Source organism: Anabrus simplex, chromosome 10, assembly GCF_040414725.1.
Source record: "Anabrus simplex isolate iqAnaSimp1 chromosome 10, ASM4041472v1, whole genome shotgun sequence".
NCBI classification, from domain to species: domain Eukaryota; kingdom Metazoa; phylum Arthropoda; class Insecta; order Orthoptera; family Tettigoniidae; genus Anabrus; species Anabrus simplex.
In genome coordinates, this window is record NC_090274.1 from 132086780 (window position 1) to 132105346 (window position 18567).

General features: G+C 38.6%; 1 protein-coding gene across 2 annotated transcripts in view; it reads right to left on the minus strand.

The window, feature by feature from the left end:
- LOC136882085 (zinc finger protein 239) overlaps nucleotides 1-18567 on the minus strand; it is a 65152-nt gene that overhangs the window by 18446 nt on the left and 28139 nt on the right. Inside the window, exons 2-3 of one of the 2 annotated variants that reach the window (XM_067154595.2) lie at nucleotides 12314-12399; nucleotides 3183-3299 (exon numbers count right to left, since the gene is read on the minus strand). In XM_067154595.2, coding sequence (XP_067010696.2) covers nucleotides 3183-3299; nucleotides 12314-12382 — 186 coding nt within the window. In that variant the 5' untranslated portion in view covers nucleotides 12383-12399. Of the gene's footprint in view, nucleotides 1-3182; nucleotides 3300-12309; nucleotides 12400-18567 lie in introns of both variants that reach the window. The other variant, XM_067154597.2, reaches the window with a different exon arrangement.

Here is an 18567-nt window from a genome sequence, read left to right on the forward strand (position 1 = left end):
CTAGCATAGTGAAAGAATTATTGTCGTCAAGATAGACACTAAACCAATGCCCACCAGCAGGTCTATATGCATACTAGTTCAGTGGATGATGAGGAAATCGAAAGAATATATGAAGAGATGGAAGATTTAATACAATATGTAAAAGGTGACGAGAATCTAATTGTGATGGGAGACTGGAATACAGTGGTAGGCCAAGGAAGAGAAGGTAATACAGTAGGAGAATTCAGATTGGGACAAAGGAACGAAAGAGGAAGTCGGCTGGTTGAATTCTGCACCAATCATAATTTAGTCCTTGCTAATAATTGGTTCAAACACCATAAACGACAGCTGTATACATGGACAAGACCTGGAGACACTGGAAGGTATGAAATAGACTTCATTATGATTCGGCAGAGATTCAGAAACCAGGTGCTGGATTGCAAAACTTTCCCAGGAGCATACGTGGACTCTGACCACAACTTGTTGGTCATGAAATGCCATCTGAAGTTGAAGAAACTGAAGAAAGGAAAGAATGCTAAAAGATGGGATCTAGACAAGTTGAAAGAAAAGAGTGTGAGGGATTGTTTCAAGGAACATGTTGCAAAAGAACTAAATAAAAAGGCTGAAGGAAACTCAATAGAGGAAGAGTGGATAGTCATGAAAAATGAAGTCAGAAGGGCTGCTGAAGAAATGTTAGGAAGGAAGAAAAGATCAACTAAGAATCCGTGCATAACTCAGGAGATACTAGACCTGATTGATGAACGACGAAAATACAAGAATGCTAGAAATGAAGAGGGCAGAAAGTAATACAAGCGATTAAAGAATAAAGTGGACAGAAAGTGCAAGGTAGCTAAGGAAGACTGGCTGAAGGAGAAGTGAAAGGATGTCAAAGGTTGTATGGTCCTAAGAAAGGTAGATGCTGCATACAGGAAAATCAAGGAAACCTTTGGAGAAAGGAAATCTAGGTGTATGAATATTAAGAGCTCAGATGAAAAGCCACTTCTAGGGAAAGAAGACAAAGCAGAAAGATGGCAGGAACATACCCAACAGTTGTATCACGGTAAAGATGTAGATAATTTGGTTCTGGAACAAGAGGAGGCTATTGATGCTGATGAAATGGGAGACCCAATTTTGAGGTCAGAGTTTGACAGAGCTGTGAGCGACCTAAATAGGAACAAGGCACCTGGAATTGATGGCATTCCCTCTGAATTACTGACTGCCTTAGGAGAAACCAGCTTGGCAAGGTTATTCCATTTAGTGTGTAAGATGTATGAGACAGGAGAAGTCCCATCCGATTTTTGGCAGAATGTTGTTATACCTATTCCCAAGAAAGCCGGTGCTGACAGGTGTGAAAACTATCGCACCATTAGTTTAGTATCTCATGCCTGCAAAATTTTAACACGTATTGTTTACAGAAGAATGGAAAAACAAGTTGAAGCTGAGTTGGGAGAAGATCAGTTTGGCTTTGGAAGAAATGTAGGAACACGTGAAGCAATCCTGGCTTTATGTCTGATCTTAGAGGATCGAATCAAGAAGGACAAGCCCACGTACATGGCATTCGTAGATCTAGAAAAGACATTCGATAATGTTGATTGGACCAAGCTATTTAAGATTCTGAAGGTGATTGGGATCAAATACTGAGAACGAAGAATTATCTACAATCAGTCTGCAGTGATAAGAATCGAGGGCTTTGAAAAGGAAGCAGCAATCCAGAAAGGAGTGAGGCAAGGCTGCAGTTTGTCCCCCCCCTTTTCAATGTTTACATAGAACAGGTAGTAAAGGAAATCAAAGAGGAATGTGGAATGAGAATCACAATCCAAGGAGAGGAAATCAAAACCTTGAGATTTGCCGATGATATTGTTATTTTATTTAAGACTGCAGAGGATCTTGATAAGCTGCTGAATGGTATGGACGAAGTCTTGAGAAAGGAGTACAAGATGAAAATAAAGAAGTCCAAAACAAAAGTAATGGAGTGCAGTCAAACGAAGGCAGGTGATGCAGGAAATATTAGATTAGGGGTGATGCAGGAAATATTAGATTAGGAAATGAAGTCTTAAAGGAAGTAGATGAATATGGTTACTTGGGTAGTAAAATAACTAACGATGGCAGAAGTAAGGAGGACATAAAATGCAGACTAGCACAAGCAAGGAGGAGCTTTCTTAAGAAAAGAAATTTGCTCACTTCAAACATTGATATCGGAATTAGAAAGATGTTTTTGAAGACTTTTGTGTGGAGTGTGGCATTGTATGGAAGTGAAACACGGACGATAACTAGCTCAGAAAGAAAGAGAATAGAAGCTTTTGAAATGTGGTGTTACAGAAGAATGCTGAAGGTGAGATGGATAGATTGAATCACGAATGAAGAGATACTGAATCGAATTGGTGAGAGGAGATCGATTTGGCTAAATTTGACGAGAAGAAGAGATAGAATGATAGGACACATCTTAAGACACCCAGGACTTGTTCAGCTGGTTTTTGAAGGAAGTGTAGGTGGTAATAACGGTAGGGGTTGACCAAGATATGAATTTGACAAGCAGATTAGAGCAGATGTAGAATGCAAAAGTTACGTAGAAATGAAAAGGTTAGCACAGGATAGGGTGGCATGGAGGGCTGCATCAAACCAGTCTATGGACTGATGACTCAACACAACAACAATCCTATCATGGGTTTCATCTGAATTGGAACCTCGGCAGTATAGGTAGAAAAACAGCAGCAAAGCCAAAGCCTTAAAAACCTTCTGCTCTGTATTGGTGACGTTATGATCTGCCTGAGTATTGGTGCGTGATAAATGAAGTACTGCAGTTCAACGTTTGGATACATCTACTGGACTTCATTTCTAGGGCAAAACAACAAGCATATGATATGTAGAATGAAGACTGGAATATTTTCAAACAACATCATGGATTTAAAGCCTCATCCACCGCTGAAGCCGCGGTTCTCTAAATGGAATTCAAACAGGCGATACATTACAACCAACAATAGAATCTGATTCAATCATGGTAGCTTCCATGGTCAACTATTCGGTATTCATGTTGCTGACACTCAATAATGTATATGTGACAGTGTTGGAGAAGTTAATATTTATCCCATCAAAATAAAGAGTATTTATTACTAATTCCAAAGCAAACATTATTTCCATTATTTCTCCAGTTGTTGTTACAATGTGAAAGAGAATAAATATGTCATGCCTAGGAAAACAATCACCTGAGTGCTTTGGTCCTCCCCAACTTCTTCATCCTCTGAGCAGAGACTAGGGAGTATGTGGCCTGGTTCCACCTTCACTTCCACCAGCTCAACAGGAAGAAATGGCATACTGGGTTCCTGGAAAATAAGATAAGTAAATATCTGATAACCCTTGAAACTCACAACAAATAAACAGTGATTAATTTATTCATTCATTCATTCATTCATTCATTCATTCATTCATTCATTTATTTATTTCTTTATTTCTTTATTTATTTGGGAATCCAAAACAGCAAGATGCCGACTTACAGAGTTCCACAATGTAAAATATATTTACAATGGAGTAGCATGATGCAAACTTTAAAAAAATGAAAGAGGAATGAAAAATATAATCTAATGACAAAAGTGGCAGAAGAAAATAAGAAACTAACAAAATAATGTAGAGACACAACAATTAACAATAAAACATAAAGGCAAAAGAAAAGAAGAAGCAAAATTAAAGACTGAAAGTAAAATGAAGAGAAGAACTTATAGCTGGGCACGGTAAGATAAATACAGATATGACAATAGTAACAGCATAGTACAGTAAAAAATAATAAATATTACAATATCTACAATAGAGGGGATAGCAATGAAAAGAGAAAGAAAGGATTATGAAGGAAATGGGCTAGGTTAAGGAAGAATCGATTAAAGGAGGCATACGAAGAAAATATATCTACCAAGCGAGTTGGCCATGCCGTTAGGGGTGCACAGCTGTGAGCTTGCATCCAGGAGATAGTGAGTTTGAACCGCACTGTCGGCAGCCCTGAATATCGTTTCCTGTTGTTTCCCATTTTCACAAAAGGCATTTGCTGGGGCTGTACCTTAATTTAGGCCACGGCCGCTTCCTTCCAACTCCTAGGCCTTTCCTACCCCATCATCGCCATACGACCTGTCTGTGTTAGTGCGACGTAAAGCCACTAGCAAAAAAAAACCATGCAAGTTCCTGTGGATTTATCCTGGTTTTGTGTGTTGGGGCATGTAGGAAAAAGAACAATGGCAGTTTGGGAAAACAAAATAAACCATTGACAGTGTTATACAGGAATCTAAGGTTGGCTGCTTTCCTGCGAGTAGATAACAGCCGAAGGTTTAACTTATCCAGTATCTGATTACTGCTCAAGTTTTGACAATCAGATACTCTGGCTCTAACAATGGCACAGAAGAATGATTGCATGTGGTCAATGTGTTTCAGATTAGTGGGTGAAGAGGTAGACCAAAAGGGAGACGTGTATTCAATAAAAGGTAGGATGCAACATGCATAGTAGGCTCTGAGGGCGTGAATACTGATGATGTTGGAAAATCTATACAGCAAACTGAGAAGTGACATTGTTTGTTAGGTTACATTTGAATATAGGGAACAAATAACAATTTACTGTCAAACAACACTTTTAAGTCATATTGTTCTGTTAGAGTTGGGTACGGGTTACAGAGGAGAGAGTATGTATTAAGAATAGGGTATTTATGAAGTGTGAGTGAGATAGAGGAACACTTGACAGTATCAGGCATAAGACGCTATGCAGAGCACCATTCAAGAGAGGGAGTTAAGGGGAAATGCATAGAGTAATAAATACCATTCAATTTCTTTAAAATCATTTTTACTAACTGGCTTGATTTGCCTGGTTAAATGAAGTTAACAGGTGATTCGCCACTCAATATCTCTCGGTCTGCTTGTTCAATCTTTGCCCACTGTTGTTTTATCTTCTCCTGGGTTAGATCGTTTCTTTCCTTTGACCAGCGGGTATCTTTCAGTCATCTTTCCTGAAGACCACTGACTTCCTTCAGGACCTGTCCCACAGCCTGTCTGTTAGCCCCAATTCTTTCAGATCCTCCTCAGTCTCTCTGTCAGCCCTGTGGTACTGACTTTCTCTTTTGCCAGAAGATGAAAAAGGAGTTGGTCATCTCTTGGGAGACAATCTTCTAACATGACCTTAGAGAGCCACCCTTCTTTCCCTATCACGATCAGAGAGCTTCTCTCTCTATGAGCAGAACTCTGAATTGTGATGTATCTGGTATTCCTAACTTTTCCGAAAATTCTTCTCCCTCAACTTCCAATTTCTCAATCAAGCATCATCTATTTTGTCACCTACTGCTTAACGCATTGGCATACATTCACAGCTCCTGTAGCCATGTGACTGTTTGCGGGACGTAACAGAGCTTGATGGCTCGCAGCCGTGGAGCCAAGTGCAAGTAGTTGAGGACATATTTCAGACATTTGCTAAGAGACGGTACTGACCACCGGAAGGAGGAGGCGTTACTCGTTCACACAATGAAGATTGCATTCAATTATCTTGACTAGATCACACTATAATTGACCATCAAATATTTTACAATTCGCTTTACGTCACACCGACGTAGATAGGTCATGGCGATGTTGGGATAGGAAAGGCCTAGGAGTGGGAACGAAGTGGCCAAGGCCTTAATGAAGCTACAGCCCTAGCATTTTCCTGGTGTGAAAATGGGAAACCATGAAACACCCTCTTCAGGGCTGCCAACAGTGGGGTTGGAACCCTAACCGTATGGCAAAATCGCCTGGTTAACCTTGACCTCGTAGTGTCTGTCTCCATCAAAGATGAGCAGATGACTAGCACGGCATGAAGAAGCCAGTTATTAGCAAGCAGTGATATTCTGGATATTCTGAACAGAAGTGGTAATGAAAGTGAGTCAGAAAGTTCAGATTATGAAGAATTATTTAGTGTCAGTGGTGACAGTAGCAGAGAAAAGTGACAGTGAATCACCAAATTCTAATAGTGGTAGTGACGAATAATGTTACAGTGCCGCGTGCTAGTCGTGCTAAAAAGACAAAAAATGAAAACTACTGAAATACCAAAATATTCAAAGGTAAGATTTATGATTTTTTCCATCACATAAATTAAAGTTTGCATGAGAAAGCTGTAACTAATAAATTGAAGTACTTATGAACTGTGATTTACGTATGTTAAATATTAATCGTGGTCATGCAAAGAGCTACAAGATGAATATGCTAATGGGTTAAGTGACACACATCCCATCGCACACAGGGTTTCCGGGAGACGACTGTTTTGTAGCGTTTCAGTTTCAGATTTTGTGAGGCACTGCTTGTTGTAGGTGTTTGAGTCAGTCAGTTCCAGCCATTTCACTCTCACAGAGAGGGCTGCTGGCAACTCGAGGTATTGATGATATTTCACGAGAAATACTGAAAGGGATGGGAGAGGAGGGCATAAATGTCTTTAATTCAGTACTTAATTTTTACACGCCTTTCACATAAAGATTGCAACTTCTCTCAATCTTCAAGTTCTTCACCGTTTTGGCCCATCCTTTCCAACATTTTACGAGAATCATCATCCGTCTCAAATTAGAGAGCAGTTTCCCTGGTTTCAGGAAGCTTAAAGCGATGCAACATCAACATCTAAAATGAAAATTTTACTCTCACCCAAAATCACTTAATTTTAAGGACACAAAATTTAGTGACATTCTTTCTATTTTAAAGCCAGTTCCACCCTTCGCTGCACATCATTTTTTTTCTTTTCGGGGTTGTACAATCCAACACACTGGGATCATTATTTAATATCAGATGATACTGAACTATAAGGGGAACCAAATAAAAACCGAACATCCGCTATAATGTGACCGTGGAATAGTTTTATTACCAAAAACGTTAACACATTTATCCCACTGGGAGGTGAGACGATCAATTCCAGTTTTGTAGACAGATGCAGGCACTGACGACGGATCCACAACCTCTCTTACTCTTGCACTTCCTCGTCTGAATTAAATCGACCCCCAGCAATGTCCTTCTTCCTCTGTGATTCACCGGTTTTTCCAGAGAAGGCTATCAATCCACATTACCATGGGCGCGCATTGTCTTGCAGTGATTTGCGCCTTTCTCGGAATCTCACATGCCACTCGTGCACACTCGTCATGGACAAGCAGTGTTCGCTATACAGCGACGATGAGTTTTGTTTACTCCAGCACCCTCAGGCACCAGCTTGTCTCCATTTCTACAGCTGGACAAACACACTAGACCAGTCTGCGCACAACCAACTGTGTGCATCAGTGAGTTGTCACTATGCAGTTCTCCTACCACAGCGATACGTAACAGCAGTATTGCCACCTTTTGTCGTGCAGAATGTGCGTTATGGCGGATGTGTGTTTTTCATTTGATTGCCCCTTATATAATGTCCCTTTTAGCCAAATATATACTTTTATTGTGAATCTTTAACATTTCTCGGACTACTTGTACTCAATTTTCTTACAGCCGAGGATGTCCCACGTAGGAATGAAACATGTACTGTTATTAAATACGTAACTGTATTCTGTTTGTGAGTAATGAAGGAATGGACTACTACTCAGCTTTACTGAACATAAGAATGTATTGTCAATATGGGCTAAAATAATGGAATTTATTTTGTGATCAGTGGTTTGTCAAGTGGAGACAGATTACCTAGGAGAATAGTGGATTCAGCTAAAGAGGGTAAGAGAAGTATAGAGGGAGACCATAGTAGGCAATTTAAATGTAGGAGTTGTGAAATGAAATGAGGTCACACAGCTTTCCATGTCACTCCACTCCAGCAGAGGTGTAAAAACAGGCCTGGAGCATTCAGAAAGCTGCTGTCAACCGGCCTGAAGCCTCTTCCCCTCATGGCGACTGGTAGCTCACAAAATCAGATTAGTTTGTTCAGACAGTCAACAATGTGTGCACCACAAGTTTGAAGTTTTTGTCTAAAAACATTGGTGGAATACTGTTCCTCATGTTGGTGTCTTGATGCTGTAAATTTGCTGCAAGGATTGACAACAATTCATCAAACAAATTCCCCCTCATCAAAAGGTAATTAAAGAACTGTTTTTGATCACTGGCACATTCATCTAGAACAAAACAAAGATATTCTCGTTCTAGGCGATATGAATTCAATGGATGGACCCGACAAAACCTAGTAACATTCTTTCTCCTCAATCTTCTTTTTGTAAGAATATAAAACACATGGATAATGTTTAAGTCCATGGTCCAAAGTCAAACAGAGATGCAAAAGATGTGGTGGGAACTAGAAGTTGCTGGCAAGTTTCTGGAAGTGGACAGCAAGGAAAAACATAGTGTCTAAGAAGTGGAGACGAGTGGAGTGGCATGAAAAGCAGTGGATCGTGTGAAAGGGGCCTAAAGCTAACAGTCTAAAACATTGTTTAATAATAATAAAATTAATAGTAAAGTAGAACTTGGTTAATTCAAATGAGTGAATGATTCAAACTTTTCTGACAGTCACTTTACTGTACATTGCTATACAACATAATATTGATAACTCGTGTTTCTTTATAATGTTATGTAAATTAATTTGAAGAAAAAATACCACATCAGAACCCCCATATTTTCAAAAGGGTGATGGAATGCTGTCTGGACATAAGAGAAAATTAGTGAAGAATCATACTTGTGCTGGAAGCAGACCTATGTTTGATAAGGAGCTAAGGAAAGGACATCTGAGGGAATGTTCATTGGATAGTCTTCTAGTGAACTTCAAGTTAAGGAAACCCATAGACTGATATTCAGAATGTATGATTCTGATCAGTTTTTGACTGATTGGTCCATATTGACTATTACAATATTATAATGGTCCGCCTTATCAATACTTACATATGTAACAATTAATTATTATCCACATATTTATTTCAGGTACATGTTTCAGGACTTTTCCAATCTATTCATCGCTCAATTATACATATCAAAGAAACTTTCCACTATATATCACTACATTCCACTAGAAATATCTATCGTAATAATAATGTTATTTGTTTTACGTCCCACTAACTACTCTTTTACGGTTTTTGGAGACGCCGAGGTGCCGGAATTTAGTCCCGCAGGAATTCTTTTACGTGCCAGTAAATCTACCAACATGAGGCTGACGTATTTGAGCACCTTCAAATACCACCGCACTGAGCCAGAATCAAACCTGCCAAGTTGGGGTCAGAAGGTCAGCGCCTTAATCGTCTGAGTCACTCAGCCCGGCATAGAAATATCTAAAACCCTGGCCGTGTCATTAAAATATTACACAGATACTCGTTGAAAGATTCTGCTTGTTGTCATCATTTAACAGTGTCAAATTTCTTCACTTCTATTAAAAAGCACTAAACTGTTAAAATTGATGGTTCATCTATCACTTGATGTTATTCCTCTGCACCTTTTTTGTCTCTTACAACCAATCCAAATAAAAGGCTCTGATGGTGATGTTTGTTGTTTAAAGGGGCTTAAAATCTAGGTCATCAGCTCCTAATGATATGAAATGGAATGTAAAGACATGACAATTAAAATTTTAAAATATATCAAATGACTAGAATTTAAAACAATGATGAAAAAAAAATAGAAAATTAAAAAGTATCAGTAAGTCCGATTTGCAATGTCTTATTTTCTGATAAAATTATAGAAAATATAGATTACAATGGAATAAGGGATTGCCTTGAAGTACAACGATATAGATCATTCAAGTTACAAGTTAAAATAAGATGTTAAAATACACAAACGCAAACTAAAATAGAGTCCATGGAATAAAAGTGTAGTTCACAAAAAAAGAAACACTAATAGAAAATACACTTTTATACCAATAAAAAAGGCCATTATCCCTCTTAAAAAGGATGACAAGGTCTGCTGACTGCTCATCTCGCAGGTTGAAGGAGAAAGCACTCGGGAGTTTTAGCCTACGGCATAGATCAGCCAGGTCAACGCACTCCATGAGGATGTGTACCACGGAGGCTCTTCTACTGACAATGAATGTAGTAATATATAGTGGAAAGGTTCTTTGATATGTTGTGTTGTATAATTGGCTGACGAAGGGATTGGAAAAGTCTCGAAACATGTACCTAAAAGAAATATATGAATAATAATTAATTGTTGGTAAGGTACCTTCAGATTGGACAAAAGCAGTAATTGCACCTATCTATAAGCAAGGGAACAGGAAGGATTGCAACAACTATCGAGGTATCTCATTGATTAGTATACCAGGCAAAGTATTCACTGACATCTTGGAAGGGAGGGTGCGATCAGTAGTTGAGAGGAAGTTGGATGAAAACCAGTGTGGTTTCAGACCACAGAGAGATTGTCAGGATCAGATTTTCAGTATGCGCCAGGTAACTGAAAAATGCTATGAGAGGAATAAGCAGTTGTGTTTATGTTTTGTAGATCTACAGAAAGCATATGACAGGTCCCAAGGGAAAAGATGTTCACTATACTGGGGGACTATGGAATTAAAGGTAGATTATTAAAATCAATCAAAGGCATTTATATTGACAATTGGGCTTCAGTGAGAATTGATGGCAGAATGAGTTCTTGGTTCAGGGTACTTACAGGGCTTAGACAAGGCTGTAATCTTTCACCTTTGCTGTTCGTAGTTTACATGGATCATCTGCTGAAAGGTATAAAATGGCAGGGAGGGATTCAGTTAGGTGGAAATGTAGTAAGCAGTTTGGCCTATGCTGACGACTTGGTCTTAATGGCAGACTGTGCCGAAAGCCTGCAGTCTAGTATCTTGGAGTATCTTGAAGACTAAATTGATGTCAGTAGGTAAGAAATTCAACAGAATTGAATGTCAGATTGCTGATACAAAGCTAGCACAGGTTGATAATTTCAAGTATTTAGGTTGTATGTTCTCCCAGGATGGTAATATAGTAAGTGAGATTGAATCAAGGTGTAGTAAAGCTAACGCAGTGAGCTCGCAGTTGCAATCAGCAGTATTCTGTAAGAAGGAAGTCAGCTCCCAGACGAAACTATCTTTACATCGGTCTGCTTTCAGACCAACTTTGCTTCACGGGAGCGAAAGCTGGGTGTACTCAGGATATCTTATTCATAAGTTAGAAGTAACGGACATGAAATTAGCAAGAATGATTGCTGGTACAAACAGGTGGGAACAATGGCAGGAGGGCACTTGGAATGAGGAGATAAAGGCTAATTTAGGAATGAACTCGATGGATGAAGCTGTACGCATAAACCGGCTTCGGTGGTGGGGTAATGTGAGGTGAATGGAGGAGGATAGGTTACCTAGGAGAATAATGGAGTCTGCTATGGAGGGTAAGAGAAGTAGAGGGAGACCAAGACGACGATGGTTAGACTCGGTTTCTAATGATTTAAAGATAAGAGGTATAGAACTAAATGAGACCACAACACTAGTTGCAAATCGAGGATTGTGGCGACGTTTAGTAAATTCACAGAGGCTTGCAGACTGAACGTTGTAAAGCATAACAGTCTGTAATGATAATGTATGTATGTATGTATGTATGTATGTATGTATGTATGTATGTATGTATGTATGTTATATATGTAAGTGGAAAATTCTAAATTCCCAATGGAGGGAATTAGATATTTTTCACCAATAGAGCATATCAAAAATGTCAAAAACATATCAGACCACTCTGATGAGTCTAGTGTCAAACCTAAGACGAAACTCTGGTTAATAGAGCAAACGCCTGAAAAGCCTTACATCTGGTATGTTTTAGACATTTTTGACATGCTCTATTGGCAAAAAATATCTAATTCCCTCCATGAGAATTTAGAATTTTCCATTCAGAATTGCTAGGCGGGCAATAATTCCATTGTGGAGATTTATCTCCCGTATGCATTTATCTGACTGTGCCTTTTATAAGGGCTTCTGATAAGTTCACCTGCATACACCCCAGTGTCAGCGGGTAGGGTCTGACACATCCCACTCTGACGAGTCTAGTGTCAGACCTAAGAAGAAACGCTGGTTAATAGAGCAAACGCCTGAAAAGCCTTACATCTGATATGTTTTTTACATATATGTAAGTATCGATAAGGCAATTATAATCTACAACATTCAGAAAGTGACACAGAGTTGATCGACAGCCATCAGCAGATGAAATGAGACATTCCGGAGCTTACTGAAGGCTTGAAAAGTCGAGCACAGGCATACTTGCCACAGTTCTATGGACTTACTGTACTGTCATTGCAAATCAGGGACTGTTTTGAATGCAAGACCAGGTAAGTTCAATGTGCAATATTGTTTCATTCAAATTCACGGTAAATTTAAATTCTTTTTCTAGACCCCTCAGGTTTGACACTGCCAAGTTGTTCTTTACTTTATTAAAAAACCTTTACGAATAATTCGATATGAACCACATTATGTAGTTACTAATGTACCTACAGAGTTGGAAGATACTTCTGTATCCGATAGCCATTCTGGCTCGCTCTTGACGAAGGCTGGTTCATCCATATTTCTCTCTCAGGAATCTACAAGACAGAACAATAAACATACATGATCAATGAAGAATTTCAGAGAAAACAATTCTCACATAAAGTTTGAAAATATTTGAGCTCAAAAACAAATAAATCCCATTCTTAATGTTGTTCTTAACACTTGCAACGCTATGCCCACACAGAATACGGGCACACTGCTTTCCTTGTTGTGGACGGTGCCCGTATCCCATACGGTTCCCGTCCGTTGCTTAGTGTCCACTAGAATGGAGCAGCTATCAGGAAGTTCAAGCCTAAATAAAATAAAGGATACTTTCTCCTTGCCATGACCTCTACTGAAGCATTCAATGTGCTGGGTGCTGAGCGTGAAAAATCTGTCATTTGCATTACTGTGCTCACGCTGGCTCAATAATAGTGATATCTTGGGACATTTTATCGCAAGAAGTGAGTTCAGAAAGAAATGACACTGATGAAAACTCTACTTACGAACCAGATAACGTATCAAGTGATAGTTCAGGGAAGGATTTTATTTGTTACATCACTTACGAATGCAAGTTTTTGCTGCATTATTTTACTCTGAATAGAAACAATAGAAATACTTCACCTCTCCAGAAATTTGGGCTTTCGACAAAGAGACCCAGGCTGATGTACCATGATGGTGATGCAGGGAGTGCAAGGTTTTCAGGGCTTATTTACCAAAGCAAATAGAGCAATTTTGTATTTAAAATGTAATTGTGTTTATTTGTGAATTAAGTAGCCAAACGAAATGATTCATTTTTATTGTTTGAGCAGACCTATGGTACAACTTGAATGTAAAAGTTTTTCTCGTACATTTTTTAATGTTCTTCATAACACTAGTATAATTAAAATACTTTGGATATGAACTTCTTGATTAACATCTTCGTCTTGGATGGCTGACACCTTCATATGATACGAAAATGAGATATGTAATATGTTTTGCTGTTGTGAAATAAGACCCAGTTCATTGCCAGGGTCCATGTTAAAATATGGTGGTATTGAAAGTGTTAACACATTCGCTGCAACTGCTTTCTGAATGTACATCCCTTGCAGAAGAATGGTTAGGAACTGCAACCACCCAAAAAATGTCTGTTCATACACGATGGTGTCAGTGATTACCTCTTCCAAAATTTCAACATTTGTGCCTGGCTCAGTGGCTCAGATGGTTGAGGCTGACCCCAAATTGGCAGGTTCAATCCTTGCTCAGTTCTGTGGTATTTAAAGGTGCTCAAATACGTCAGCCTTGAGTCGGTAGATTTACCGGCATGTTAAAGAACTCCTGTGGGACTAAATTCCAGCACCTCGGTGTCTTCAAAAACTGTAAAAGTAGTTAGTGAGATGTAAAGACAATAACATTATTATTTCAACATTTGCATGGCAACTGCAGTTGTGTCAATTTAGACTGATGCAAGAACTCGGTATCACATTCTCATGTTATAATGGACAAGCAGTGGTGTCTAATTAAGAAATGAAACTATTCTGTGCATGAAAGGAGAAAACAGATGGACATTTTTGTCCTGCAAATATTAAACAGGTAATCTGAATAAATGGTATAAAATGTACACAGCTGATAGATTAAAAAAAATATGCCCACGGAACTTCTTTTTTACATTTCAATATTTCAACCCGTTAGAGGAGAGACTCTCACTGATTAAGCATGGTAGCATCCTGCTTCACAAAATTTATTACAAGCACACTCTGAACATTTTAATCAAGCCTTGGACTTACGGGAACAACAGAACCTCACTTCCATCTGACAGGTGATTGACACCTTGGAAACAACTTGGTGAACAAAACAAAATTTGATGGGGAGTTAAGGTATCAATATTAATGGGACATATGGAAGAAAGAAAGTAGAACTGGTTGAGTCAGCAAAGAGGATGCAGCCAGATGTATTAGGAGCTAATGGTATTTGGGTAAGGGGAGATAACAACAATGAGATTATAAAGTATTCTTAACAGGTGTTAAAAGCAAAGTGCAGAGTGTGGGATACGACTGTTAATCAGGACTACTACTGTATGCATCGTTGGTTCTGTTAGGCATGTAAATGAGCGAAAGGTGTGGGTAGATCTGACAGTTGCGGGAAATAGGATGAGAACAGCCTCGGTCTATTTTTGTGTGAGAGTGCAGATGGGGATGATATTGACAAGTTTTATGAAGCACTGAATGACGCCGTAGCTAGGGTTACATGGTGATACGGTGCAGTACAGAATAGTGTTAATGGGTGATTTCAATCCAAAAGATTGAAATAGAATTAAAGGATATCTTCTGTGCTAGTATAAGTTAGCAGTTAAGAATATATTCTTCAAGCATAGGCTATTCACTGCTACACATGGGAGGGTAAGGGTACCAGATCTATAATAGACAATATCATAACCATCTTTGAATTCAGAAAGTCGGTTAGGAATGTGCAGCACAGAGAACTTTTAATGATTTAGACTGTTACCGTGGTTTGGTGGATTAGCAGAGGTGAAAGAAGGTGCCGGGATAACTACTTTGTCAAGAATGAATTTAAACTGAAATAGAAGGTTATATTTTCAAAAAACAACAATTTCTCACTTAGTGAGATAACAATACAATAGTAATTTAAAAAACAAGACTAAGAAAAACATCCAAGATTTCAAATCTAACACACTTCGGCTACAAGCCCTCACTTTACATTTCCTGAGCTCTCAGCTCACAACCACATATTTACCAAAGGGCAGAAATCCCCAAAAACATGGAGCACCAGCTCCGTCATCAACAACACATAAAGAGCTGACCTGCTCTCAGATTTTCAAGCCTATTAAAGGCCATACCAGACTTTACAAAAAATTGCCATCAAAGCACGACTTACAAACATGACATGGGGGTATCTTGTACCCAACCTACTGGGCCTTAGCAGAAAAAGAACAGGTTAAGAAACTGGCCCAAAAAAACCAAAAGGAATGGAGGCGGGTATTTGCACTCCTACACATACATTCTTAAAACCTAAGAGGCACTAGGCCAATGACACAGGGGCTATACCCAAACTATGGAGGTGACCTATGTAAGAAGGAAATTTAAACATTACGGAAGAGAAAATTCAGTTACCAAAACGTGGTCACCTCAAACCAAAATGAAAGGGAGCTCGAGAGGGTAAATCACTCTCTATCCCCGAATTACAGTTACAAATTTAATTAAGTTTTTACATAAGCCGGCAGAAAATTACATATTTAGGAAATTAGGTTACATTGTAAAGGTTTCGGACCTTTCCCATGGGTTAAACTGCTGATCTAGCAAGAAATAAAGATGTTAAATGGCCATTACCTTACAGAAGACCTGCTGCCTGATGAAAGAGGCGCTTCCCGCCTCCCGCTTTACGTCCACACACTTAGTTAGATGTTGATCGAGTGGCCGAGGGACAAGAAAATCAGCCGTTTTGGGGAAAGTTCGAAACCTTTCATGAATGATCAAGACACACCCACAGAGTTTTATTGGTTAACGTCAAACGTTACACACAAAATCAAAGAAGAAATACGGGATTGGCTGAAAATTAATTACAGAAATTTTTGATTGGCTAACTTCGAAACTGGCAGAAGGAAAAATAAATATTGCCAACCCAAAAATGAATGAACAAAATTTAGTAAAGAAAAACTTATGAATACAAAATTTCTTCAAATAAAGTTCTTTCACTTCGCACCAGGGTGCATGATCAGAGTTTTTTTGTAGAGACATCTATGAGAGAATGTCCACACTTCTTGATCAATGGAAAACAAAACAAGTCGAAATCCACACAGTACCGACAACTTCGTAATTACAAAATTTACGGTAGTGACATCTTCTAAGGAAAAATTTAGGCTGGTCTAGTTTTAAGTTCAGATTTTCTCCAGTAGAGGCACAAGATTTAAACGTGCGGCGTAGGGGTGTACCTCCTGGTACACAGACCACTAACTGATTGGTAATGAACAAAGTATCTCTAGGTCTAGGATAGAGAAAGGAAAATCTGTGTAGACAAATACATGTAGAAAATCTCCAGTACATACAAATCCGACAGAAGTACACGAATATGACTAGTGAAAAGTTCCAAACAATAGACAATAAGCAGATTCAGGATACAGGAAGAGAATGGGTGGCATACAAGGATTCTGGAGTAGAAAGAGAAAGGGAAGAGCAAGAAAAAGGGGGAAAACAAACATCTCGCTGGAATGATGAAGTGAAGGCAGCTTGCAAACATAAAAAGAAAGTGTATCAGAAATAGCTCCAAAAAAATAAAAGCCTCATGCATACAGGAAATTGTATGTAGATGACAGAAACAGAGCAAAAAGAAGGAGTTGTGGCAAGATTTCAGTAATTACCTGGAAAGGACTGGTCATGTGGCAGAGAAACATTTCTGGACAGATATAAACAATCTTAGATAGGGAAGACAAAAATGAAATGAATAGTGTTTTGGGTAAATCAGGTGAACTCATAGTAGATCCCAGGGAATCACTGGACAGGTGGAAGTGATAATTTGAAAATCTTCTCAGTGTGAAAGAACGCATTTCTTTTGATATCAATCAACAACTGAGCTCATGGAGAGGTAGACAATGACATTCATAAAATTACACTTGAAGAAGTGAAGAAGGGTGGCAAATAAACTCTATCATCATAAACAGCTGGAATAGATGAAATTAGACATCAATACCGTGACTATATTAACACAGTACGGCCAAGTCCGTGAGACCGCCGTATTCGTCCCAACCACCACCCCTACAGCTGATTGTATCACGGCAAGGTTAGGGACAAAGAAAGTGAAGAAATTATTAATTAAAATGAAATATACTGAACCTCATGAAATTAATTTCTATTACACATTTAATACTTGTCGAAACAGGAAAATAATCAGACTAGCAGACACATGTAATAACATGACAGCACATTGTTTATACAGATTGCATGAACTCTTTCTACTGCAGGCTATGTACAAACTACATACTGTATATACATAAATTATTTGATGATGATGATGATGACGATGATGATGATGATGATGATGATGATGATGATGATGATGATGATGCTTGTTGTTTAAATGGCCCTAACATCTAGGACCCCATAAATTATTTGAGAATATGGTTTATTTACAATACATGACAGCACAAGCTCACAAGTTATTTGATGTCAGATGAAGCTGAAGTCTTTTGGACATTTAACTTTCTTAACCCTTACCCCTAAAATTAAAGTTCTCTGTGTTGCCTCTATTACTCGTACTTTAAATGTAAATTTCTACCTCATATGACCTGTATTCATCTTTCATGATTTCAGAGATAGCACTTGCTCTTAAATGATGTATTTAGGCCTACAATATTTTACGACAAGCTATACCCTAGCAAATAAAAGCAATATGTATAATTTAAGACAAATTATTTTACATTATTATTATTCTTGTTACTATCATTATCGCATTCCGATTGGTTTCATCAGTAATTTCACTGAATAAATTATTGATAAAAAGAATAATTGAAAGACTCTAATCCAGTATTTGGTTTCATAATTTGTGATGCTTTGCAGCCTGAAATGGCAATTTCTTGAAATCGGAATCTGTTGATTTATAAGTGCGCCAGCCATCAACATCAGCTACATGCTGGGTTGCGGTACACAAGCCAGTTCACTTGTATGCTATTAGATGTATTTATTAGGGCACAAGGAAAGAGTAGAGGTGCGTAAATACTTGCGTTTTGTACAATTAGCTGACATATACAAACAGCACACTGGGAGAGCACATGACGACCATATTTGTTTACTACTGATCAAGCCTTCGCATGAGTGAGTGGACTGGACACAGCTGACGGGTACATTGCCATCTAAATAATAGATTTTTGACCGTCAAATAGTATCTGCATTTTACAACGTTCCATACTGAACCAAAAGATGGCAGGAGAGTATAGCAGCGTGTATTTTATCAGCTAAGGAATGGTAGACAAGCAATGGGCGATGCAATGTCATGTCGGCCATGCCAAACATGCAAGCGGGAAGAGAATATCCTAATGTTGGGCCTCTCCTAACAGACGAGGGGTAAGGGTTAATCATGAGGCAAGGACATGGATGATTCTCAGTGATTGAAACAGGTCAGCTTTTTCTGTTATACACAAGCATTTCTGGAGTTAATTTTTTCAGAATATACTGCATAATTCAGTGAGATAGATGACTTCTACATATGGTGACCAGATGGTCACATTTTTCTCC